The 25024-nt window shown below is 41.3% G+C and overlaps 3 protein-coding genes across 8 annotated transcripts in view; all 3 read left to right on the top strand.

Annotated features, from left to right (window-relative positions):
* The first annotated feature begins 835 nt into the window (after window positions 1–835).
* JMJD7 (jumonji domain containing 7) lies at window positions 836–9870 on the top strand. The gene is made up of 8 exons (XM_027750233.2): window positions 836–919; window positions 1502–1655; window positions 2548–2801; window positions 3305–3361; window positions 3776–3871; window positions 6162–6238; window positions 7449–7608; window positions 9255–9870. Exons 1-8 carry the CDS (start codon window positions 853–855, stop codon window positions 9341–9343), a joined length of 954 nt encoding a protein of 317 aa, XP_027606034.1. The 5' UTR covers window positions 836–852; the 3' UTR covers window positions 9344–9870.
* LOC114003333 (acyl-coenzyme A thioesterase 1-like) lies at window positions 9768–23467 on the top strand. 4 transcript variants are annotated; one of them, XM_039388990.1, is made up of 5 exons: window positions 9768–9853; window positions 10782–11502; window positions 12834–13036; window positions 14279–14908; window positions 23398–23467. In XM_039388990.1, exons 2-4 carry the CDS (start codon window positions 11049–11051, stop codon window positions 14879–14881), a joined length of 1260 nt encoding a protein of 419 aa, XP_039244924.1. In that variant the 5' UTR covers window positions 9768–9853; window positions 10782–11048; the 3' UTR covers window positions 14882–14908; window positions 23398–23467. The 4 variants fall into 4 exon arrangements, with proteins under 4 accessions (XP_039244924.1, XP_039244923.1, XP_027606033.1 ...); XM_039388989.1 differs by lacking the exon at window positions 23398–23467 and adding an exon at window positions 16558–17899; XM_027750232.2 differs by lacking the exon at window positions 23398–23467 and adding an exon at window positions 16388–17899.
* LOC114003310 (cytosolic phospholipase A2 beta-like) overlaps window positions 17994–25024 on the top strand; it is a 58773-nt gene continuing 51742 nt past the window's right edge. For all 3 annotated transcript variants that reach the window (XM_039388987.1, XM_039388988.1, XM_039388986.1), the window contains exons 1-3: window positions 17994–23510; window positions 24288–24337; window positions 24916–24962. The gene's annotated coding sequence lies outside the window, so the exon portion shown is untranslated. The remainder of the gene's footprint in view (window positions 23511–24287; window positions 24338–24915; window positions 24963–25024) is intronic.

The following is a 25024-nucleotide window of genomic DNA, read 5'->3' as shown; positions in this document are numbered from 1 at the left end:
TTAAAAAGAACGAATATGTATATAAATATATATAAGAAAAAAAATGAAATGCAGGTATTTAAACGCCCTTGGTAAATTCATGCATGTATACAGTGTCTCCCCCCCACCTCCACCCCTTTGGATGTGTAGCATCCAGGATACTAAATGACAAGAAACCTCATTAAAATGGTAGACAGGTCTTCTAGCAACCCCGGAGAGAACAGGTGCTTCCTTCTCTGGGTAAGTCCAGCGCGTCCCGTGTTTCAGATCGTGTGTGCGAGTAAGCGGGGGCGGCTGGGGCTGTGTTGGTGTGTGTAACCTGCTGCGCGGCGCGGCGGAAGCCGTGCGGGGCAGTAGCGTAAGGAACAAGCCATGTGCACCCCGTGTGCCCTTGCGTGCGCCTCGCACCAGGCAGGCACCTCCTCACCTGTGTTCTCCGACACTGCCCTTTTCCTTCACCCCTGTAAAAAACCAAGACAAACAAACAAAGTTCCCTCATGCTTTATTTATAAATGTGTGTTTTTATACTTTTGGCTTTAGGTAAAGTACTTTTTTATTATTATTATTATTTGGAAAAAATAAAAATTCGTTTGTTGGGTTATTTTGTTTTTGGTTTTGCTTTGTTTGTTTTTGTTTTTGTTTTTGTTTTTTTCTTTTCTTGCACTGTGAGGCTCCCCCGGGAGCAGTTTTTAACTCTGTATTCATTTGTACTCCGTGTCTTAAACTGTTTCAAATAAACAAGTGACCATTTGTTACCGAGCTGCGCGACCCACTCGCCCGAGGTTCGTTTTCCGGGGGAAGGGGCGGGGAGAAATGGGAGCGGGAAGGAGGGAGGGAGCCGGCGGCCCCTCCTCCTCCGGGGCCGGGCCGGGCATGGCGGAGGGTGCGGGGTTGCGGGCCGTGCGGGGCTGCCTGGCCGCTTTCCCGCGGGAGGCCCGCGGTGAGCGCCGGGCCGGCGGGGCGGGGGCAGGGGCGGGCCGGGAGGCCGCGGGTGGTCCCGCCTGTGACGGGCGCTGGTGCCGGGCTGGCTCCGCCGCGCTCCGGGGGCACGGCCCGCCCGCCTGTGGGGAGCAAAGCGGGGCGTGAACTGGGGCGGACACTGTGCTGTCAGCTTCATGTTTTCGAGGTGAAGATGCAGCAGAAAGGCCGCAGAGAAAAAAAAAAAAAACCAGCAACCGAAACTCAAGAAAACGGCCTTTTTGGGTTGTTTTCCTTTGTATAAAATAGCAAATCAAAGCACTACTCCAGCTTCCCAAAAACGATCCTGTGGTATCACCTCTGTGTGGGAGTTGTACCTCCTGTATCATATGCCTTCCATCCCCATGGGCGACGGCCTGAGTTTTCCATCTGGCTCTGAAACCCCCCAACACCCCCTGGGTTTTAACAGAGAATTTCAGGATCCAGTGGGGGTACACTGCTTGCTTTCAGTCGGGCGCCTGTGGTGTGGGATTTGAAGCAGTGTGGTGGCAGGAGGCAGTTCTCCGGGATGCTGAGTAACACTGTTTGTTGTTTACCTGGACAGAGCTGGGGTGGCCGGAGTCTGTACCCTATCTTGATAGGCCTCCATCCCCGCTGGAGTTTTATCGAGAGTGGGTGAGTCCAAATAAACCTTGTATAATTCGCAATGCCATCAGCCACTGGCCAGCTCTGAAGAAATGGACCTCAGCGTACCTCAGGTATGAATAAGCTTTGGAGCAGGACCGGTTGTCAATTTTGGCTGACCTCACTAAAAACTCCTTGGTTAATCTTTGCTTTTATTTGCAAGATTAGCTCAGATTCCTCCCTGCTTCTGTATGAAGGTGTTCAATCTTTCTAAGATCAGGTGCAAATTTATTCCTTGCAAACCTACTGCTCTACCAGTTCTGAGGCAGCCAGGTGGGTTGGTGTTTTGGCTGTGTGCAGCCAACAGGCTTAGGCTATTGGAACCCGGCTTGCTGGAGTGGGGCTGTAGCAGTGTAAGGACAGACTGACTGGTTGATGATTGAACAAACTTTTAGTCAAAAAAACCCAAACAACGAGCATTTTAACAGTGAATGAATTTTTAAAGAAAAGTCCTCCTTTACAAGGGAATTTATGATTAGACTTAAAATCTGTGGGTTAGATCTAAATGTGTAGGTTTTAAAGCTAAATTTCCTATGGAACTAAGGGCTATTAGCTTCGTGATATGTGTATCTATCAGTTTCTGTCCACCCCTTCTCCCTGGTCGATTGCTTTTGAACGTGTGAACCCTTGAACCCTTGGATTTGGCTGCATTGAGTGGTCAAAAGAATATCAAGCTCAGTCATGAGTCATGAAAAGAAGGAGCTGAAGAGGGCCCTCTACCTCCAGGGAGGAAAACAGAGCTCCTTTGTGAACTTGCCTGTTAGGAGAGAATTCAGATGGGAGCAGTTGGAGCAGAATGTAAGAGTCCTTACCGGACAGTAGAAAATGTAATCTAGAGACACCCATCCATGGAAAGACAGCCTTCTTATTTTTACTGCCCATGAAACATGTTGTTTTTGAAGTATCCAGTATCTAATATATGGGTCAATTGCAGGGCGGGCTATAAACCTTTGATTTATTTTGCAGGGAGGTAGTAGGTCCCAAGGTAGTGAGTGTGGCAGTAACACCCAACGGTTATGCAGATGCAGTGTTTCAGGACCGTTTTGTCATGCCAGAGGAGCGCCAAATGCCTTTCATGGACTTTTTGGACATTGTGGAGAAGAAAGTGACCTCTTCCAGCGTATTCTATGTGCAGAAGCAGTGTTCAAACCTCACCAAGGAGTTCCCTGAACTTGTCAATGATGTGCAACCTGACATACCATGGATGACTGAGGCACTTGGTAAACTCTCTATTTCTCCTGTATTCAGTAAATGTTTTGCATGGAGCTTTGAAACAATCACACTGGGTGAAACAATCACTGCTGAATTCTCGTTCTCTTTCTGAATGCCACAGCTCAGTTTGGTTTCATACTCTTAGAAAGCAGAAGTGGTAGAATACCTAATAAAATAATCCAAGTTTTGGGGTTGGATTACTTTGCAATCGATGTCTTGGTTGTGCATTGGAACCCTCACAACTGAAAATAATTGTGGTGATAGAGCCACGTAGCACTTCTTTACATCAAGTGGCTTTTCTCTGGTCTGGAGTCATCTTTTGGCTCAGTGCTCCCAGTGTAGAAGGAGATTTCTGTTGTTCACAGAATGCTATTTGCAATGAAACCTGTCATAGTTACGAAGGAAGTGACAGGACAGAATTTGGCAGAAATTGACAAAAAATTATTTGAAACACTTTTAAACATGACATATATTCTTTGTTGTTGTTGACAGCATTTCTGTATTCATACAGGGAAGAAGCCTGATGCTGTGAATTTCTGGCTTGGGGAATCAGCAGCTGTGACATCTTGTATGTACCTTCTGGTGCTGTAAGTCTTCTGCGTGCTTTCAGCATAGGTTTAAGAGGGCTTGTTTTGAGTTAGGGGCTCAGGAGGATTGTGTGGTTTTTCTGACAAGGCAGTTCTATTTTAGCATGCTTTTTTTTTTGCATTCTTCCTTCTGCTCTTCTGTGGCCTCTTGCTACTGTGTCTCTGGGTGCATCTACTTAGCAGTGTGTCAGGCAAGGCACTGACAATTTATTTCATTCAGTGCTTTTGCTACAACATGATGTTGTTACATTCCTCTCCCACTGGCTACAAGAGGAGGAAGCAGCCTGATGATAATAGGACAAGCTGGTATTTTCAGTTGACTATAGTTTCTGGTGCAGAGAAGGAAATAGCACTGATTTTCTCTCTTTCTCCACATTTTTTTTTCTCAATCCTAGTACATAAAGATCATTATGAGAACTTGTACTGTGTGGTATCTGGAGAGAAATATTTTCTACTGCATCCACCAAGTGACCGTCCCTTCATCCCGTATGGTACATCATTTTACTATGCAATATGTCTGGAAGTTGGAAGGAGGAGAGATTAAAACATAGAAAGATATGAAAAAAAGGAAGCAGAGATAACATTTTGATGTTTATGCAGTATTATGCTTTCCTCTGTGAACAGAAATCTCTTCTATTTCATGCTGCAGGTAGTTTGTAATACAATTGTTATTCTGAGGTCAGATTTTCCAGTCCAGTAAAGTTATAGGCTCATTGGTATGCACTTTGAATACTGTCCAGTTCTGGGCCCCTCAATTCAGGAAGGACATTAAGATGCTGGAGTGAGTCCAGGAAAGGGTAGGTTTGTTGCGTGTCTAAAGATTAAGTCCTATGAAGGGCAGCTGAGGGAGCTGGGGTTGTTTAGCCCGGAGAAAAGGAGGCCCAGGGGAGACCTTATCACTCTCTACAACTACCTGAAAGGAGGCTGTAGCCAAGTGGGGTCAGCGTCTTCTCCCAGGCAACTAGAGATAGGGTGAGAGACCATAGCCTCAAGGTGTGCCAGGGGAGGTTTAGGTTGAATATTAGGAGGAATTTCTTCACAGAAGGGGTGATTGAACATTGGAGTGGGCTGCCCAGGGAGCTGGTGGAGTCATTGTTCCTGAGGTGTTTAAGGAAAGACTGGACGTGGCACTCAGTGCCATGGTCTAGCTGACATGGTAGTGTTTGGTCATAGGTTGGACTGGATGATCTCAGAGGTCTTTTCCAACTCACTTGATTCTGTGATATTCATGGCAGTCTCTTCAGCTTTAGAGTATTTAAATTATTCAAGTATCTTGTCAATATTGTAGCATGTCATTGATAGTTTACAGATTCGGATTCTGCCTGCTCATTCATTTCTTTAGGAAAAAAAGCCAGAAAGGTTAAAAATAAGTTGTAATTTAATGAAATATTCAAGTTACTAACTGAATATCTGAAAACTGGAGAACTGGACAAAGAGATTCTTATTGGCAGCATTGCTTTACATTGCCTGTTTTCTGTTTCTTCAAGTTGCTTTCCTATGTGCACAGCAGTAGTTTGCTTTGTTGCAGCATCATCTAGAAGATGGACAGCTTAACTTTATGCCTCATAAAATAAGGTTTTATTTTTCTCATTCTTTGACTTTCAAACCATTGGGTTAAGTGAATGCAAGGTGCTGCATGACACACATATAATTTTGACTAGATATGTGAGCTGCTACAGTATTTTATTTATACTGCTTTTATTTTGTTTACAACCTTGAAATCATAGAATCAGATAATGGTTTGGGTTAAAAGGGACCTTGAAAATCGCTGAGTCAATTCCTCTGCCATTCAATAGACCAGATTGCTCAAAGCTCCATCCAGCCTGACTTGCAACACTTCCAGTGATGAGACATCCACAACTTCTCTGGGTAACCTGCTCCAGTGCCTCATGATCCTCACTGTAAAAAATGTCTTCCTTATATCCAATCTAATTCTACACTGTCTCAGTATGAAACCATTGACCTTTGTCCTGGCACTACAGGCCTTGGTAAAAGCCTTTCTAAGTGCCCTTTAGGTACTGGAAGGCTGCAATAAGGTTTTCCCAGCACCTTCCCTTCTCCAGACTGAACAACCTCAACTCTCTCAGCCTTTCTTTGCGGGAGAGGTGGTGTTGTATGTATGTGAGTGTATGAAATACTTGTGTGTGATACAAATCATACTTTGTAAAACAAGTTACTATTAAAGCATAGAACAGAGATAATGCTAACATTTCATAGTGTGCAGTAAAAAGACAATTCCGTCTTTTTGAGCATCAGGTTAATTAATGGAGAGAAACTCTCTCAAGGGAGGGCTTGGAAAACCACATACTTAAAGAAAAGCAACCAGCAGTTTCTGAAGCAGTTGATGAGCCCCATCAATTGAAATTAGAAGTGAAATGCTGGCCACGAGTCACTAATAACCCTTCTGAGTGCTTCCTTGCTAGCCTGACCTAAGAAGAAACACCTGAGGATAGAATGATGTGTAAGACAGGCAGGGATGCATTTATGACTTCCGAAAGGGAAAGAAGGCTGGAACAAAATAGGACTGGGATACAAATGGGCTTGGGGAGAATTCCTGTGAAGAAAGAAAACTGGAATTCCAAACAGGAAGGCAGCTTAGTATTCAGACTGACTTAAAAAAATTATTAAGAAACTGAATATAATTTGAAATGGAGAAAGGGAAGGCTAGTGAGTACAGTAAGTTGAAAAAAGTTTTGTCCTAATTTTTCTTTTACTTGGCGAAAGTGTGACATGCCATTAGTTTCTCTGAGTTGTGTCATTTAATTCTTTCTCTGATTCCAGAGCTCTATCAGCCAGCAACCTACCAGGTATCAGAAGACGGCTCGTTTGAAATTGTGGATGAGAAGACTACAGATAAGGTAAAAAGTTTATAAAGAACATAATCAATATAGTAGAGACCCCTCAAACTGAGCATATTGATTGATATTTAGAAATCCTTTATTACTTGGAAGAGAACGCCCAGATATTTTGCTTGTATTTTACTATTTGCAAAGGATACCCAGCTTCCAAAAAAGATTTTTTACTGCACACCTGAAACCATTGATAGCATAAATTGTCTTCCATGCACCAAACTTACAGTTCCAGTTTTAAATGCATCAACAATAAACAAATTGATTGCATTCAGACTGAAATAGACTCCTCTACACTCACTTTCTTTTGACCTCTACTCAGATCTACATTTTGCTCTACAGTAGTATCACACAGTGCAATAAAACATATCTGTCTCAATGAATAAATTGTGTTTTCTTAGTAGTAGCACTGTTTATTTTATTAAAATGAGGCACTTCACAAAACCTCAGTAGAATCTAATCTCTTGCCTTCTACCTCTGCAATGTGTGAGTACATTTTGCTCTACAGTAGTATCACACAGTGCAATAAAACATATCTGTCTCAATGAATAAATTGTGTTTTCTTAGTAGTAGCACTGTTTATTTTATTAAAATGAGGCACTTCACAAAACCTCAGTAGAATCTAATCTCTTGCCTTTTACCTCTGCAATGTGTGAGTAATGCTACAACAGAACTTGAGCTAGGGCTTGTTCTCCATTTCAAGAATGGTGCTCGTGGAATGTCATTCCTGTAACACATTAAGGTGGAGTGGTGAGGTTAATAATTTTGTAGGGCATAGAAGAAATTAATGCAGGCAAGAGGGATTTTCCAGCAACAAGAGGTGTTTTAGTTGCTGGGAATAAAAATTAGACCAGAGAGCTTAAGAAGAAGAAAGGAATTTATAAAAAGACTGGTGCAGATAAAGTATTTAAGTACTGAATGTAGGAGGAACGAGTGACTTAAGGGGCTGGAGGTGTTTTGAAAGTATACCACGAGACTGCAATCTCATGGATGACATTTATTGCCTTTTCCCTATTTAGAAATCCATCACTGAAGGAGGCAAATTTTTGCATCCTTGACCTGTTCCCAATGCATGTGGGAAACTGTGTAGCTGTACATGTTTTGCTAGATAAAGTACATGTTTTGTAACCTAGTAAGTTTGACTATCAGTTGATTTTCTGGAAGCTTGCTGGAATTTTTTGCCAGGGTCAGTACCATATACACATTCTTTTGCCTTCAGGTGCCCTGGATCCCTCTGGACCCCTTGAACCCCAATCTGGAACTGTATCCAGAGTATGCTCAGGCACAACCTTTGCAGTGTACGGTGAAAGCTGGTGAGATGTTATATCTGCCTTCTCTCTGGTTCCATCATGTTCAGCAATCACATGGCTGTATAGCAGGTAAAAGACACAGTATTTCCAGATACATTTTTGAACTGTGGTGGGTGTGCAGCTAGATATCCCACAACAAAGCATCGGATAACTTTCAAGTTATCTGCCTCTCTGCAGGTTGAAATAACAATCTCGGCAGATCCCATGGGGCTGCCTCCTTGCAGCCTGTTTTGTGTATAATTGGTAGCTTGGTTGACAAGTGCTTGGGATGTAGCAGAAGACAAAGTTTTTCTAGTTGTCAGGTCTGGAGAAGGATAGCTAATGCAGTGATCATGATCCAGTTTCTGTTTAGGACATGGAGTAAGCAGTTTGTCTGTCTAGCCTGCTAACTGGAACTGGTCATCTATGTATGTTTTGCGAAGAAACTGCATGTAGCACATGCCATTATCACATGGCAAAAAAGCCCGACACCCTGGAGGAAGAAAAGGAAACCAGAAAGTGAATGACTTCTAGGCATAGATGTAGACACAACATGAAAGATACTCTGTGAGCTGAAATGTTCAGCTCAGTCTCTTATCTTGCTAATAAGCCTGTGTTTGTTATTGTTCCCCTGCACTTATCAAAAGTCTTGTTGTCTCTTTATTTGTAGGATTTATCATCACCTCTATGTCTCTTTTTTTTTTTCCTTCCCCAAGAGAGTTCCAGAATTGCAAACATTGTTCTTTTGGTGCAGGTGGAGAGGTGGGGATACTGCAAAGTATTATTGTGATGTCATGAAAGTTTTGCAAGGTTTGAGGAAGGGATTTTGCTGTCCTTTACCTGGAATAATGCTGTCTGTCAAGAAAAAAGTATTTTGAACAACACAACATTAGTATTAGTGTAACACTGCAAATATTGCAAGCCCTTTTTGTCAGTACTTGTGATTCTGTGATAAAAAGACAAGCTACCAGTAAAGCAGTATTTCTGATTCTCTTTCCCCAGCACTGTTGCCTCAATCCTCTAAAAAATCAGAAGATGTTTTAGAAAAAGTAGTGTTGTTTCCAGCTGCAAGCCTCTGGCCATTCTTTCTTTTTTGCATTTAGAAGAAATGCAAAAGAGTTTGAGTTTATTTGACCTTCAGTCTGTTAACCGCAGTACAGTCTGTACACACTTGAAAAATCAATATTCTCTGGGTCTGGTCCAGTGAATGTCTGAAGCTAGAGTATATCCTCCTCCAAGAGGCAATGATACAATATTACACTTCTTGGCTTAATTTTTCTAGGAAACATACACCAAAATTGACACAAGAAACAGAACTAAAGCACTGTCTAATTGATGGCCATTGTGAAGTAGTGGTGAATTTCCCATCCTTTATATGGGAAGAAGGGTTCCTATCCAGATATTAAACTTTGTGATTTGATATTTTTTGTATAAACAGAACCGTATGTTTTTTGTTCCTAAACATTTTGTCAGCTTGTGCTTCAAGGAATCTCCAGTATACAGTATGAAGAGGAGTAGGTTTGGGTTAAGAAAGAGTTGCACTGGCAGCACTATTAAAGAACACCATTGTTCGCTTATGTTATTTTTGGCTGTAGTCAAAGATTTGCTCATTCCAAAGTTCAGTCAGTAGTGAGGAAAAGCCTGTACTAACCGAGCTGTGTAAAAGTCTATGAACGTATTTGTAAATCATTACATTCTAACCTTAGAAATGTTTTTCCTTTTTCTTGTCTCCTCAGTGAATTATTGGTATGACATGGAATATGACCTTAAGTACAGCTATTATCAACTACTAGATGGTCTCACAAAAGCTGTGAAAATGCTGTAGCAGAGATGGGAGACTCGAGCATGTGATCTCTCTTTCTGATGCGATACAATCGTCAGCATCTTGTGACTGGAGTATGAACGTGACTCACACAAAAACAACTGAATTATCGTCAACAGTGCCTGCCAAACAGATCATGGCTACTTTGCTTGATTTCAGAGTCCAGATCAACTGGCCAGATTTTTTGGCTTGTAAGGAGAAGGTTTGATAATAGCACTTTTAGGCCTTTGCGTGTTGCCTCCGTGATGGTGAGCAAGATAGAATTTGAAGGGAGGCAATCCAGGTTTTGAAAATCCCAAAGCAGAAGCCCTGACTGTTCAGATCTACACGTTGTTTTCATAACAACCCAAGTGGACAAGGAAGGATCTGCTCTGCCCCTCACCTGTGCATCAGGCTGCATCTGTCCAACACATGCATTCTGCTTAAGGCAAAAGTCTTGCACAATTGTAATTCACTAAGTTCAGTGGCTCTGGTGTTTTAATGGTGGGAAACTACAACTTCTGGAATAAATAGGTCGGTTTAAAAGTTTATTTCTGTACTATTTTTTTTTCCCAAGTGAAATGATGGCTAAAGGACATCTAGGAGGTCATGCAAAACTCAATGGCTACTTTCCATGTTAAGCTAATAGTTTTTATTACTAGTTTTTACTTCTTTCCACTGTTGTATTTAAATGTAGCTACATTCTCTTTCATCTCAAGGGGTGATTTCCGAGTTTCCTTGCCAGATCTACAGTCCATCTGCACATCATCTATGGTCTTGTGGCATGATGTGTGATTCTGCAGCCTTATTCTGTGCCAATAATTGCTGCCTAACACGTGGTCAGGCGAGATGTGTGAACCAGGAGCCTATTTCTGCAGCCTCAATTCCGATTTGTATTCCACAGAACGGGTTGAGACTACTCACATGTCTGAGACCCACAGACTAGGACTAGAAGGCTATTAAATACACAAACATTGCAAAAGTATAATATAAATAATATTAAAAAACCCAAAAGATAGTGTTTATAGTCAAATCTTCAAACAGTTCCTTAGAAACATTAGCAATATGGGGAAATTTATTTTCCATGTATTAATTAGGAAAATACAGATACCCTTTAGACAAGATTGATTGTGAAGAAAAATGCAGGGGTTTTTTTACTTTGTCTGTTTCTTTTGTTTTTTAAAGAAACATAGCATAAAATTTCATTTTATCTTGGGGTGCTTGTCCAAAAATTGCTGAAAGCTCAAGAGGAATTAAAAGCAGGCTTTGTTTCGCAGCTAAATTAAGATCTCACGTTACTTCAGACTTTCCAGCTTGTTTGTGTTTACTGTGCCTTGGCAGAGGTGCCCAAGCCACTTCTGCAGTCAAATCTGGAATTTCCTGCAGTCGGGGTGGAAAGGCAATTTGAATATCTTTTTGCTACTTTGAGGATTTTAATTTAGTCTCTTTCTCTGATCAAAAGTAACACCACACGCCAAGAAGTGACAGCTCGTGTCTGTGCAAGTGGACGGTGTTACTGTGCCACCGCTCTGCCGGAGTGTCTGGAGAGAGGCGTGCTCTGAACTACGTCTCCCAGCAGCCCGCGCTGGCCGACTGAAGGAAGTGGTCATGGTGGTTCTTCCTGAACTTTGGACGGAGATTTTAAGCCTGAGAAGCGACGGTCTCCTGGCGGTGCTGTCTCACGCAGTTTCACACGACCCGTGTCTCGCCACAAGAAAGATCCGCTGGGATGGCAGTGCAGGTGTTGGTCCTGCCTTCCCCCAGGTGTCTGTTCGATGACCCTATGCAGATCCGTGTGGAGGGTCTCCGGCCGCAGCAGGCGGTCACCCTTCGAGCCAGCCTGGTGGACGAGAGCGGGGAGCTTTTCCAAGCCCACGCTCACTACAGAGCTGAGAGCAGCGGAGAGCTGGACCTCAGCTGCTCCCCAGCTCTGGGGGGCAGCTATTTGGGAGTGGAGCCGATGGGACTGCTGTGGTCTCTGCGGTCTAAAACGCCCTATAAGCGGCTAGCAAAGAGGAATGTCCTGACCCCTTTCTCTGTGGACTTGGAAGTGTATGAAGGCCATGGGGACATAAGCCGCTTGCTGGGTAAATGCACCAACGAACGATGGTTTTTAGGAGAGGGGGTGAAGAGGATTTCAGTCAGAGAAGGTCGTCTGAAAGCAACCCTCTTCCTCCCTCCTGGTGAGTTTTAATTCCGTTCTGGTTTACCAGGTGTGACTTATACCACATATTGTGCCCCGTGTCCCCTGGATGCACTCAGCAACTCAGAGCAAAGCCTCAGCTAATGATTCTCTCAGCCTGTGCATGGTCCAGATACTTGGATCCTCACAGCAGAGCAGGGAGGAGCAGGTGTTGCCCAGTCGGTTCAATGGCTGAGGCGGGAGTGTAGTGGTGCAGGGAGGGCAGTGGTGGTAACACAAGATGTCTCCTGGTTCTTCTAGTTGAGGCAGGTCAGGACCTCTCCTGTGGTGAGAGCTCTGGCAAAAACTGTGTTTATTTCTTACCTCTTCTGTGTAGCTGACAGGACAGAGAGGCCCCTGGGCTTTGGCAGAGCTGTGATACGTGACAGCTCTGGCTGTGGAGTGAAGAATGATGAGGCATGGTGGGAGCACTGAACTCAGGCTGCAGCCAGCCTAGGCTGCTCCAGCAGCTGCCATGGATCTTCCTACAGGCTCTGGACTTGTATTTCTGTCTCTCTCTTTAGCTAAGGAAAAGCCAAAGCAAGAAGTCTCTACCTGGTTGAGCAGCTCATCTACGTGGGATATTTAGGAAGATGGGAGACAAATGGGAAAATCAAGGTCTTAAGTAAACTGGTGCCATATTCCACAGCTTCATACAGAGACAGTGCTGAGACTGGATCCTGTGCAAAACTGCTTTGAGCCGTGAAGTGTTTCAGTTTCTTGAGCAGAACTTGAACATGGCTATCTTGCTCTGTAATTAATAAACAGTTCCTTACAGCTGCTGCAACATCAAAGCTTGTAAGGGAAGTCTGGCTATAAGAATGAGCAGAGCAGCATCAGGAAAGGAAGGCCCTATTGCTGCAGGAGGAGAGCTGAGGAGCCCAGGGGTAGTTACCTGTATCACACTGAAGCCTGAATTGCCATAGGTTAGTGCTGGTATTTGTGAGTATATTTCATAACCCAAGTATTCGCTCCCTGGCAAACCTAGCACAGTTCCTAAAGAAGTGCTGCTCATGCAGTAATACTGTTTGTTCATTGATCCCCAGTGGCCTGAAAACATCTAGGCAAATGTCAGCAAAATTCATGATGGGAGAAGGATGTCCAACCTATGACTTCCTATAATGAGTTTCTAAGAGAGAAAAGAAATATCCAAATTCATGTCCTTACAGTGATTTTGTGTGTGCCCGAGAACAACAGCCACCACAAAAAGCTTCAAAGGATCATTTCTTCTGATATCTACTGATGTGTGCTGAGAGGGCACCACTGAAATGACAACTGTGGGAACTTATCTCTTTGGTAGTACACTTTGCTATACATACCCCTTTGTTGCAGGACCTGGTCCGTTCCCTGGACTTATTGATTTGTATGGATCTGGAGGAGGTCTTGTTGAATACAGAGCAAGTCTCCTGGCTAGCAGAGGCTTTGTGACTCTGGCTCTTGCTTACATGGCCTTTGAAGATATCCCTACTACTCCAGAGGTTCTTGAACTGGGCTATTTTGAGGAAGCTGTGAACTTTTTGCGGAAACAGCAGCAGGTAAGAGACAAGTTATGGTGTTCTTCCTGTTGGAAACTATTTTGCAGTTTTCTAGTTGGAATAGTGTATGTCGCTAAATGCAACAAAGTTTATGAAATGTTAGAAGGAAACAACATTGTCTGAAAGACAATGTGATCTTGAGAGATGGAAAAGCATGTGCTTCAACTCAAATTTTGCAAGTAGCTGGGTAGCCAGTTTTGCACAGCATCTTATAACAGTCCAAAACATGCTGGCAAACCAGATTTGTGAAAGATTAAATCAAAGCAGTTCGTGGACTAGAAGTACAAAACTGCTTAAGCAGTAAATCTTAATTTTTCCCAACTTTTGCATCTTTCAAGATTTTAGAGGGGAAAACAATCCATTGACTATATTACAGGCTTTTGATTCTGTTCCACATGTGTCCTTCTAAAGTTTCAAAAGACAATAATAGAAAACTTTAACAAAAGAATCCCTTACAATTGTAGCACTGGAGGGTGTGACACATACAGCTGAGGCTGTATTTGAAAAAATGTGTGGGATAAAAAAGACACTTAATAGCAATGCATCATCATACTTCACTCAAAAGTGACCAAGAGATACTAAGTAGCATCTAAAATTTTAATAGAGTGCTGCTTAAAGAGGTATTAATTTCACAAAGTTATTTCCTTTCTAGCACATAGACACCAGGATTGTAGCCAGTGTGAGAGGGGAATTCAGCCTTGCTTGTTTTCTTTCTCATAGAGCTCTGAAACGTCTAGATTTTGATATAAAGGGCCTTCACTATATATCAGTTGATTTAAACAGCTCTTGGGGTCACTGAGCCTCAGGTGTAATGAACCTTACATCTTCTAAGGCAAAACAGAAAATAAGAGGTCAGCTGTAGGAGAGTATTAAAAAAATGGCAATAAAGAAATTTAATGCAAGTAAACCCGTGAAGAAATGGTTTGGAGATAGGAACAGTAAAAGATTCCATATCGAGACCGCGTGTCTAGCCAGGATGTGGAGGGAGCAAAGAGGCTTTGTCTTTAGAAGTCACCAGGAAGGAAAAATCTTACAGGAGAAGAGATGTTGAGGAGCTGTGGAATTCACAGTCACTCTTGTGGAGCCTCAGCAAAGGGATAGATGAAGGATTGATATAACGTGAACAGTGAGAGGGAAGGGGCAAAATATAGGTGGTCTTAGAGGGATGAGTGAGAAAGCAGAACATTATGTAAGCTCAGGAAATAAGAAGTAGTTGATAATGTTTTCATAACTCTGTTTCAGGTGAAAGATACCGGGATTGGTGTTTTGGGCTTGTCTAAAGGAGCTGATCTAGCCCTTTCCATGGCCACATTTCTACCTGGCATCAAGGCAGCTGTCAGCATATCTGGAAGTGGTTTTAATTCCTTCATTCCCCTGAAGGGGAATGGCTTCACTATTCCTCCCCACCCATATAATCTGGAGAGGATGAAGATCAGTGATGAGTCTGGCCTAGTAGATTTTTCAGATGTCTTAGATGATCACAGGGACCCAACAACTTGGGATTGTCGCATTCCAGTGGAGAGGTCCTTAGCCAAGTTCCTGTTCTTGTCTGGACTGGATGACACAAACTGGAAAAGTGACCTCTATTGCCAGAATGCTGTTCAGCGCCTTCAGCAGTGTGGACGGGAAGTGGAGTTTTACTCCTATTCTGGAGCAGGGCACCTCTTGGAACCACCATACTTGCCTCTGTGCCAGGCTTCTATCCACAGAGTGCTTGGGATGTTTGTGTGTTGGGGAGGGCAGTGGAGAGAGCATGCTAAAGCCCAAGAAGATGCCTGGCGCAGGATACAGGCCTTTTTCAGGCAGCATTTGATGGACTCAGACATCCCTAAGAGCAAGCTATAGTGGAAGTTGTCAAAGATGCTGACCAGGGTTGGTATTTCAGTACTCACTAAATCTTGGAAACTCATCAAAAGTTTCCTGGACTGCCTTCCTCTAAACCCCACTGTTGCATCATTGTTTATTTTCATTCTCCTAATAGTTTTCCACTTAGTTGAATTTCCATTTGGTTGAATTTCGGTTGACTTCTGGCCACAGCTTCACTGTATATTGACACCATCTGGTCTGCCTGTGTGCTGTAGTCTGACCTGGCATCCCATCATGTAGATTGCATTTGTAATGAGCTATTTTTGCCCTCAATCTGCAACCATCTCTTTTCATAAGAGGAAATACTCTCACAGGAGTTTTCCACTGAATTATTTAGGAATATTATTTCTATAGGAAACTACCATTAAAAATAAAAATGCTTTCTACCAGCAAATCAACAATGAGGTCACAGATGCTTTCATACAGTTGTCACGTTCAGCCATCAGGTTCAAGGAAAACGGTGTTGAAACTAGAGGATGAAGGGAGCTGACTGGTGACTCCATTGACAGTGATAGCACATGGGACCTCTTTGTTTTTTTGTTCTGGAATGAAAGCTTTGCTACCCAGTAAAAAGCCCTTTATTTGTCATTTGCATGGAAGCTGGCAAGAAAGACTGAAAAAGCTGGTTTAGCTGAGCAGCTCTGTGCACATAATGGAAAATATTCCAACCAATTCACTTTCACTGGAAATACTTTTAAAATGAAACTCAAATTTGAAACTTATCTTCAGGAAATAGGAACTGGAGGCAGACTAATATAAAATAATTGGAAATGGCTTAATTTCAATAAAATGCTTCTCTCTGTTCTTGAGCATGTTCTTAAGTATTTTGCTGAAGACTTTGATATTTAGTGTTTCTTCTGCTGAAGAGATGATTTAGACAAATAGGGCTAGAGGGCTAAGATCACATTCTTTTTCCAAGTTAATAGCAAAAATTCTACTAATTGCAGCCTGTTGAGTCAGGGTGATTTATATAGTTTCTCCAGGTCTACTGAACACAGACAACATTATTCAAGAACAATGTGAATTATTTAATTAAAGATAATAGACCTTTACCTGCAAGAGGTCCTCTGCCAAGCACAACTGATAAAACTAATAAAAATTGGATAGGAAAAGCTGGTCTTGTAATCTGCTGTAACTGAAAAGTGCTTCAGATAAAATAGAGCATCAAAGAACTAGCTTGAACCAAAAGATCTCATCTTGCTTCTTACATAGTCATTCCTTGTTTAGCACTGCGCACTACATTTCTGTTAAGAGAATGAGAAAAGCTTGTGACAAGTCTCTTCAGAAACTGAGAATCTCCCTGCATGTAAGTTGCTATGAACAAGTTTATTACAAGGGAACAGTACATCTTGCGGTGCTCTTTTGGGGCAGGATGATTTCCCTAGCTAACTTGGAATCAGGCAACAATGGAGAGTGCTGATTTGCAAATGCGTTCTTAAAATTTTCCATCTTTGATTTGGTACAACTTTTGGTCTCTTTACATAGGAAGGAGACTATCCCAAAAAGAAGAGAGGAGTGCAAAAAAGCATGTCCTTGAATGGAACATGTCTGAACTCCTCTTTAGCCTTATTGCTCAGAGCCCATGGAACTAAAATAATCTGGGCGAATGTGATCTAAGTTAAATGAAGCTTATATAGCTTATTGTTTTTAATTAGGTGTCCCTGAAGCAGCCCACAGACTGTGAGACCTTTGGACACAGCTTTTTGTATCGCAGTGTAGATGATTCACTTTACACAGCTCCGTCCTCCTGGCCAATCTACTCAGTAACCCTTTGTGAAAAGCTCCAGGGACTCCTGACAGTTTGGAAATATATGGGCACCGCATGGAGCAATGTTCTCTGTACTTCTCAAGGCTTCTTGAAAAAGTTGTGGAGTTCTCTTCTCATAGTTTGCCATATATGTTGTAAGGCTGTGTATAGCTCAGGAAGAAAAAAGTTCTTGATGTTCTTTACTGAAGACCTGAAAGTACCAGGTCCAATCAGGTATGAGGTTGAACACAAGCAAAAACTGACCCTGAAGCATTTTGATACATGTAGACGAAACTGCAGAAGAAAAGTAATCAGAGTACCTGTAAGCAAGAAATGAACCACAGGTACAGAAGACCTGAAACATCTTTGGCAAAGTAGCTGCCTCTGCAGAAGTAGTGGGTATTTGAGACTGCGGTGGGTTTTTAGTAGGGACTGTGCTGAACAAGGACATTTCAGTGCAAATGTGCTCCTGTAACACCAGTGGCTTCTTACTCAGGTGAAACAGTGTCTCTGGATGGCTTCTGCAAGCAGGGTTATTTCACAGCCACAGGACAGAAGAGATGAAGTGGAAGATGAGAATATACATTGTGTGGTGTAATTTAGAGGTGACTTTTCTCCATTTCTTTTTTCTGTTTCCTGTGTGTGTTTGGAAGTCTAAAGGTTTAGATGGTTTTTTTTAATTCAAAACTTAGTTCTCTAATACACTGCCAGATCATTTGTTATCAAGCTGAGAGATAAGACCAATGTTTAATGACAAAATACAAATAGTAAAAATTTTTTTATAGCAGTATTTTGCTAAGAAATTTATAATTCTACCATTTCAGAAAAAAAATCACTATTCTGTACTTTTTAGTGCTCCATATACATTATTCAAAAATGGAATCTGAGCCAAATGTAATGTTAAGCACAGAGAAAGTGATACTTTACATTTGGCAAGAAGGAAGATTAATATTTCCAATGAACTAACACTCCTTGCAGCATTTACTGCAAAATATCCCTGCTACTTTTCATTGTCTAGGACAAAAACTAGAAATGCTAAAAGAGTCTTAAAAAATTGTCCATGCAAAATTTGCATTAAACCTAAAAATGTCTGGACCCTGACTTTAGATAGCACTTAGAAAAAAATAATTAAGTGAGTTACATTCTATTTATGTAGGATTATATCTTTTCAGTGACTTCAGCCGCTGAACTTTCAACATCTTGTGTTTAGACTGTAAATCTATGTTTGCATTAAAGTCACTTCAGTGAAAGGTGTGGTTTTATACTTTTCTTAACTGTTTTAAGAATACCTTGCTGCACAGAGGGACACATACCTTTTTTCCTGGTTACCGATCTAACTGGGAAGTAATACTGTGGAAAAAAACCAAAACACAAAAGATTAAAATGTTCAGCTGGATCAAAGAAGGAAGCAGCAGGAATGTGCATGGTGTTATCAGGAGAAGCAGAGGTGAGTGATTCTGTGCCTTTCATGATCTGTGTGACCTTATGCCAAGGCAAGGTAATTGAGAAATTAGCAGAGTTTTTAGTTATGTTTGTAATCACTAGTCCACCTGATTCCAAATTGTGAGCCATTTCTATATGCAGTGAAGTGAATGCTTGGTGACTCATTGTGTGCCCCCATTTACAGTGGATCTGGTCCTGAAGGAGTGTTCAGCAGTGGAGAAAAGATTGTGAAATGTGAATGTCAGATAGGAGACGTTTCAAGGGGGATGTCCTGTGCAGGAACAGAGCATGTGCATAACTCTGTCTTCAACTAGAAGAGAAAGTTCAAATGCACTGCTATCATTTTAATATGCTATGAATCCAGAAAGATAGTTTTGAATCAATAAACTTGTGCCATCTGCAAGAGTCTGTCCCTGGATTGTGTCAGTCTGACATTCTCAAACATCAAGCACTAACTCAAAATGGATGAATTTTTCTAGTCTAGGCACTGGCTGCAAAGTGCTTTGGCTCCAGCCATTCTCCCATTTCTGGATCATTTCAGATAAGAGATACATGTTGTCTTGATGCAGGAAGACTACTTTGATACCTAACAGCATACCTAACAACCTTCTGTTGTAGTGGGAGAGAAAGAGGTCAGGGGTCTGTACTTTTTGTTGGAAATATCATATCCAATTGCTGAAATAACCCAGCAGTTACTGCTTCAATGCCAGTCTACATACCACTCCCTGTAAAGCTGAGACTTAGTCTCTTTTTAGACAGCAGTGTACAGGGGCAACTATGTTCTTTCAAGCCTTCCAGGAGTCTTGTTCTTGCTGTGACCATCTTCCCTCATCTGAGGGTGTAATGTCTGCTTTCTCTTTTTTTTCTGTTTTTGGCAGTTTTACTCCCATCTCAATGACCCAGGCCATTCCAATTCCAGGGCACTTTGCATGATCTGATGATGGAGGGGGAGCACCCTCAGCAATATGTAAGGCCAGGGCCAGAAGGGTATATGATAACCCTGGCAATGATGCTTTGACTGGTGAAGACTAGGAATATTATGTTGTCCATTGAAAAATTCCTCAAACTGGTCTTGTTTCTGGCAAGCTACCTTTAGATAGGTCAGAAGGACAATTTTGCAGTGAGAATGAGACGTGTTTGGTATATTTATAGTGGCTAATGACTGTATGCAGCATGTTTTGTATGTGATCAGGAACACTGGAAAGTGCACCATATGTGGCACCTCAGCAGCAAGAAGTGAGATTTGGAGAGTGATAGGCCATTCAGATGGGTCATTCAGTCTGGGCTAATAGTTGACCTGAAGTAGTTTTTGTTAGTTTAAATTTTGACCTAGTTTAGTGTTTAGTTTTTAAGAATTATTCCAAGGAGACCTTGAGGTGGCAGTTGTTTTCACATTGTTCGTTTCTAGTTGAGTTTGCTATTACCAAAAGGAAGGCATGGGACAGCTTTGGTTGTGCTTGATTGAAAGTAACATCTGCAATAATCAGCTAGTTTGACCACGTCTGAGTGTAAGGGAGCTGGTGGTCACAGAACAGCCAAGTCTGGGTACAGAGCCAAGGGTTGGCTCAATAGCCAACCGTTATGATTGAGCAGGAGCAAAACACTGGGAAAATCCATTAGTATCACACACTAGCAGAACTCAGGCACCTGTAGATGCCATTCTTGTTCAAATCCAGCCTGCTCAATCTCCAATTTCTGGTGAGAGAACTTGCAAAATGGGAAACATCTGTGATTTGAAGGTTACCTCCCCATGTGACATCAGGTGTATATACAGATGACAGTGAAATTTGTACATAGTGATGTATGTAAATGATACAATTTGTCTTGGAGCAAGATGAAAGGGCAAATCTTTCAATCTGAACTGATTGTTTATGAGAATCTCCTATGCAATTAGGTTGATATTACATTGATAAATACAGCCAGTGATTAAGCTGCATTTGTTTACAATTCTGGCTACTGAGCCTAAAAATTCAAGCATTAAGCAGGGACTTAGAAGTCACACTTTGACATTGTGCAGAATTTGAGAATGACTCTATCAGCTGGACTTGGTGCATTTGACTGCTGAGCAGTCAGCAGTTCCCTAATTCCCTGCCAGGCACTGACTGTGACATGAATACTGATCTACTGTACTGCTCCTTGGTGCTACTGTCAGAATATTGCTCATACTAGATTTAAATCTGCAAGGAGATAAAGTGTATTTGTTGCTTGCATCAACCGATATCCAGGTATTAGAAAGATAAATTGCTTGTTGATAGAATTGCCCTGTTAAGGTTTAGGGCTTGACATGCTTCAATGATCTCAGACCTAGGGGGAGGTTAACAAAGTTTGGGGAGAACGAGGTACTACTACACTGGATGCAAAGAATGCAAAATTTATGGACCACAAGGACATTTGGCAGAACTCCCAAAATCTCCAGCATGCGGCTTTGGGCTGCTGCCAATGGACTGAAGAGACAGCATGCTGCTTTAGGTTTGGGGATGTTCCATGGTCTCCTCTCCTCCAATATAGGCAAATGCGATTAAAAAAAAAATCTTTGTGATGTATCTGTCAAACTATATCTGGCTGCCACTTTATCGTGAATATTCATAGTGCTGTTTGTAGTATGAGGTAGGTAAATGCTAATTGTAAACCCATCCAAAGCCTTTCATTATTCTGACAGCCTTCATTACCTTCCTGACTTTTTTCTCTAGAAGGGGTTATAACTCAGGAAGACAGTTACATGCTACCCTTCCCTGTAAGTTCAGAATCAAGGTTAAAATCCTAGTTGTTGGTCCAGACTTATAAACAGACTGTGCTGTGTGTATTGGTGATTGATTATTGTGGCAGTGTTCAAGGCTTTAAATAAGAAAGGTCAGGTACCCTAGAGACTTCTGCTGAATACCTGATCATCTTTTATAGAATAATTTGTATGCTAGAAACATGGTGGCTGGTAAACACAGCTGTTCTGGTAAAAACTACTTCATTCACTTTGTGGGTTATCTTACATCTGCAGGTAGAAAAAACAGTCAGACCCTCAGACACAATTCAACTAATTAAGCCACTGACACTAGCTGAGACACTACTGAAAAAAAAGAATATATTCAAAATAAGAAAGTGATACAGATTGAGTGTGCTCTATTCTACTAGCAGGAAATGTGCAGTGCAAAAACAACACCTAGTGGTCACTGTTTGCCACATGGGACAATTGGGAAACAATAGAGAAAAAAATTCTTCACAGTGAGAGTGGTTAAACCCTTGAAGAGGTGCCCAAAGAGGTTGTGGATTCACTGTTGGTGTACATTTTTGACAGAATAAAAGAAAAGAGCAACATCATATTACTTTGGAATTTAGTCCTCCTTTGATCAGATGTTTGGACGAGATGACCTTGAGAACCCTTTCTAATTTTTGAGGATTATAGGAAATAGTATATTCAGGTTCACTTTCCCCAGTGTGAAGTGCACTTGCCTGAAATAGAAAGGCCGGTTCATGAGGTGTTAAACACATGTTGTTTATCCTTTAAAATGGTATATACCACTCATGCATTTTGTCCACAGTCAAAAGAACAGGTACTTGAACCCCTGGCTTCATTTAGCAAATGTATGAATACCTCAGGAGGGGATGCAGTAACTCCTCCTGTCTTCTGGAATGTGTACATGCTTTAGGCATCATCTTTCATGGAAACTGAGGGATAAATTTAACCAGGCAGTGAATGCCACAGTTCTAGTCAGTTCTGTTGAGGCAGACATTCATGGGATTCCTTTCTTAGAAGAAGAAAGTACATACTGGAACTGAAATATTTTTTGGGGGTAGAAACAGATTCCAGTCTGAGAGGAACTAGTAGAGTTTTGTAAAGAGGCTACCCTTGGATAATTCCATAGAGTACTTGGGGATCTTAAAGATATCTTTAGGGTGGTTTTAATGAGTGAATGCTGTGAGTACTGTATGTCACGTAGAGTACTGTAAGTCAAAGTAGAGCTAAGTGGTGGAGGAGGTTTGTTAATTAATTAAAAGAACTGTAGCTCCTGTGGAGACACCAGTTCTTACTTTTATATTGCTCTGTTTGTTGTTCCCCACTGAAGATTTACAAATCCAAGAGAACCAGTTGGGAAGTGGCAGTGAGTGGATACGTATATACCACCCACAGCACATCTTCCATCCAAAGCTGTCAGTGGTTCTATACGCATATTGCTTCAGAGCAAAACCAAACCCTTGCTTGCAAGTGATGAGAGATTTCTAAAAGCTGCATGAAATCCTGCCATAGAGCAGTTCTAGCTGGCTTGTACTGGAACAGAACAAAAAGATGATGCTTGAGAAAACTGAATGTGAGGCTGTCTTCTGACTGGTTCTTCATTTTGTGGTCTGGCTCATTTATGCCCTTCTCATCAGACTGTTTATTATGGTACAAGTCTCCCTATAAATGACTCCCATTGTCTTATTAAAAAAAAATGGAAGGAGAAAGGGCAAAAGAGTATCCCGCAGAAGAATCTGTACATTTAATTTGTCAGGAACATCCCCACAGAAAGGGAAGTTAGTTATTTCAAAATTGTCTAGATTTTATCAGGAACAGGGGTTTTGCCTTTTAAATCAAAACTCACCATGAAAGTAATTTTGTTAAAATGTGACCATGGAAAATTTGGTTATGATTGCTGGATAATAGTCCTGTCACAGCTCCTTATTCTTCTCAATCTGTTACTTCAGAGGTTTGTTCATAGTCAAAGGTCGATGCATTGAGCTCATAGTCACTGATTTATTGTGTCATACACTGTCACAAGTGATTTTCAATACTTTTTATCAAACATGTTTTATCATCATGTTTTATCTCTGTGGAAGGAAATACTATGCAGCTCAAACATGGTAGCTTTTTAAAAGTGATCCATTACAAATCCTCTTGCCCACTACTGTCTCAAGTGTTTTTTTCTAGTTTCTACTTTATGATGGGAAAATACGTAGAAATATTTTGCTCCAGTCCAGTATATGCAGTAGAATAATCAGTATATGAAATACCTAAACTCAAAATCACAATGCAGCTAGACAAATCATGAATCAACTAAAATAGAGGTATAAATTGTACATTTATAAAGAAAAAAAGAAAAAACCTGCATTTAAGGATTATCAGCTCTTAAATTTCTCCCCTTCCTAAAGGGAAGTATGTGAGTGTGTGTGAGAGGAGGGGTGTGGGTGTACATAAAAATCCATTGGAAAGCAGGGGAGAAAATGGAGAGTAGAAAGAAAAGGAAAAACAAAAGAGTATGGGTCACTTACAACTTGAGATATTCTATGATTAAAAAAAAATTTGTTTAGTAATAACCTGTATGTTTTTTTGTAGAATGTAGGATCCCCATCAGAAATCTCCTTCTGCCAGAAGACACACATGTGCAAGTGAAATCATGATGGCTCAGGTTGTGACCAGATGATTGGTTTCGCTGTGCAGTGCCAGAGGTGAGTGGTAACCACTTCTAGTTCCGGGATTAGTAGAATAATCAAAGTGCCAATTGCTCAGCCACAAGATGAACCCATTTTTCTCTGTAGAATAATGTAATGAAGATATCAGCGGCTAACACAGAACACGGTATCTACTTACAAACAAGTCACTGAAATCTGTATTTCGTATGCCTTCTTAACTAAGAGGTTTTGCAATCAGTTATTGTTAGTACAGTTATTGTCTTGGGACGTTGACAGCTAATGCTTTTATGAAGAGGCAATAGCTGCTTTCCATCACTGAAGCTCTAGTCAGTTTATAGAAATTTTCTCAAAGTCTCTCACTTTGAGGTCATTGTAGAAAACAAGGAACAAGTTCTACTTGTTTCATGTCTTGTTGATTCCACTCAGATTTTTCAGTTGCTCATCAGAGGTGAAAATAATGTAGTCCTTTGTTTTCTAACTGCTAGAGAGTCCTGAGGTAAGAAAAGTATTAAAAAATAGTTTTTCTCCCACTGGGGAAAAGATTAGCACTTAGTTGCATAACTCCATTTTATCCTCTTAAAGACTGATGCTAAGAGTCTCCCTGAAATAGCCATTAAACTAAAAGCTGAGGTTTGGAAGGGTGATACTCATGCCTTGGCTGTGCCTGATGAGGTTCTCCCACTTCCCAGATTAGTGTTCTAATCAACAGGTTGTTTACTGGGACATGAGTGCTTATGATGAGTTCAGAAGAAAGTCTTGGGTTTTATTTCCTGTTAGACCAATAGGTTTTGAAATCTTGTTATTTTTTCATAGGTGAGAGTTTTCTTTTATCAACAGTTACCTTACACATCATCTAATGCAAGGTGAGTCATTTGGTAATTTAGCTTCCTTAGGGTATATGGCTTATGGTGTGCCCTGTCTGTTTCCCTTGATTCATCTGGAATACTATGCCCAAAAGAGGAGGGAGGAAGACCAGAGATAAACATTAACTTTTTTCTCTTTTTTTAAAGTTGTCTCTAACTACTAAAGTGCTTTTTGCAGAGCCTAAAAACACTGTCCGCTAGAAAAAGAACTGTTTGGAAAAAGCCAACCCCATTCATCTCCTTACGTGGCTTTTTCCTCTTCTGAGGCCTGAGAAAAAGCTTTGAACCTGGAAGGTGAAGCCTAGTAGTTTCTAAGCAGCAAGGGTTCAGATATATTTAGACCAGACCTGTCTTCTCTCTCTACTTCATTTGCTGCTTGTTCCATTTGCTTGTGGGTATTTTTATCAGTTGTATCTGCGTTGTTAGCCATGTAACAGACACCACACAGAGGATGATAATGGGCTGAGGCAGGGAATACCACTGTACCTTTCAATTCACAAATTTAAGAAAAATAGCTTGAATTTTTACGAACATTCAAATTTTTTAAGTAATTTGCTCTCTGTCCTTTGCATATGCAGGTTCTCCCTTCCACTGGGTTGAGAGGAGAGTAGAATTTTTTAAGACAGTAAGTTATTATTTTTCTTCATTCCTTTCAGTTCTCCACATAAGGCTATTTGGCTTTCCAGT

The sequence above is a fragment of the Pipra filicauda genome, unplaced genomic scaffold (genome assembly GCF_003945595.2).
Source record: "Pipra filicauda isolate LSUMZ 115617 unplaced genomic scaffold, ASM394559v2 scaffold6_size6359152_pilon, whole genome shotgun sequence".
Classification (NCBI taxonomy): Eukaryota; Metazoa; Chordata; class Aves; order Passeriformes; family Pipridae; genus Pipra; species Pipra filicauda.
The sequence above is the reverse complement of the archived record's forward strand: the minus strand, read 5'-3'. Positions and strand labels throughout refer to the sequence as shown.

Excerpts from the sequence above, each read along its gene's own strand:
- JMJD7 (XM_027750233.2), top strand. The coding sequence starts at position 853 with ATGGCGGAGGGTGCGGGGTTGCGGGCCGTGCGGGGCTGCCTGGCCGCT. Across the intron at positions 3,362-3,775 it reads ATCAGCAGCTGTGACATCTT|TACATAAAGATCATTATGAG; the intron begins GTATGTACCTTC and ends TCTCAATCCTAG. Across the intron at positions 6,239-7,448 it reads ATGAGAAGACTACAGATAAG|GTGCCCTGGATCCCTCTGGA; the intron begins GTAAAAAGTTTA and ends TTTTGCCTTCAG.
- LOC114003333 (XM_039388990.1), top strand. The coding sequence starts at position 11,049 with ATGGCAGTGCAGGTGTTGGTCCTGCCTTCCCCCAGGTGTCTGTTCGAT. Across the intron at positions 11,503-12,833 it reads AACCCTCTTCCTCCCTCCTG|GACCTGGTCCGTTCCCTGGA; the intron begins GTGAGTTTTAAT and ends CCTTTGTTGCAG. Across the intron at positions 13,037-14,278 it reads TTTTGCGGAAACAGCAGCAG|GTGAAAGATACCGGGATTGG; the intron begins GTAAGAGACAAG and ends ACTCTGTTTCAG.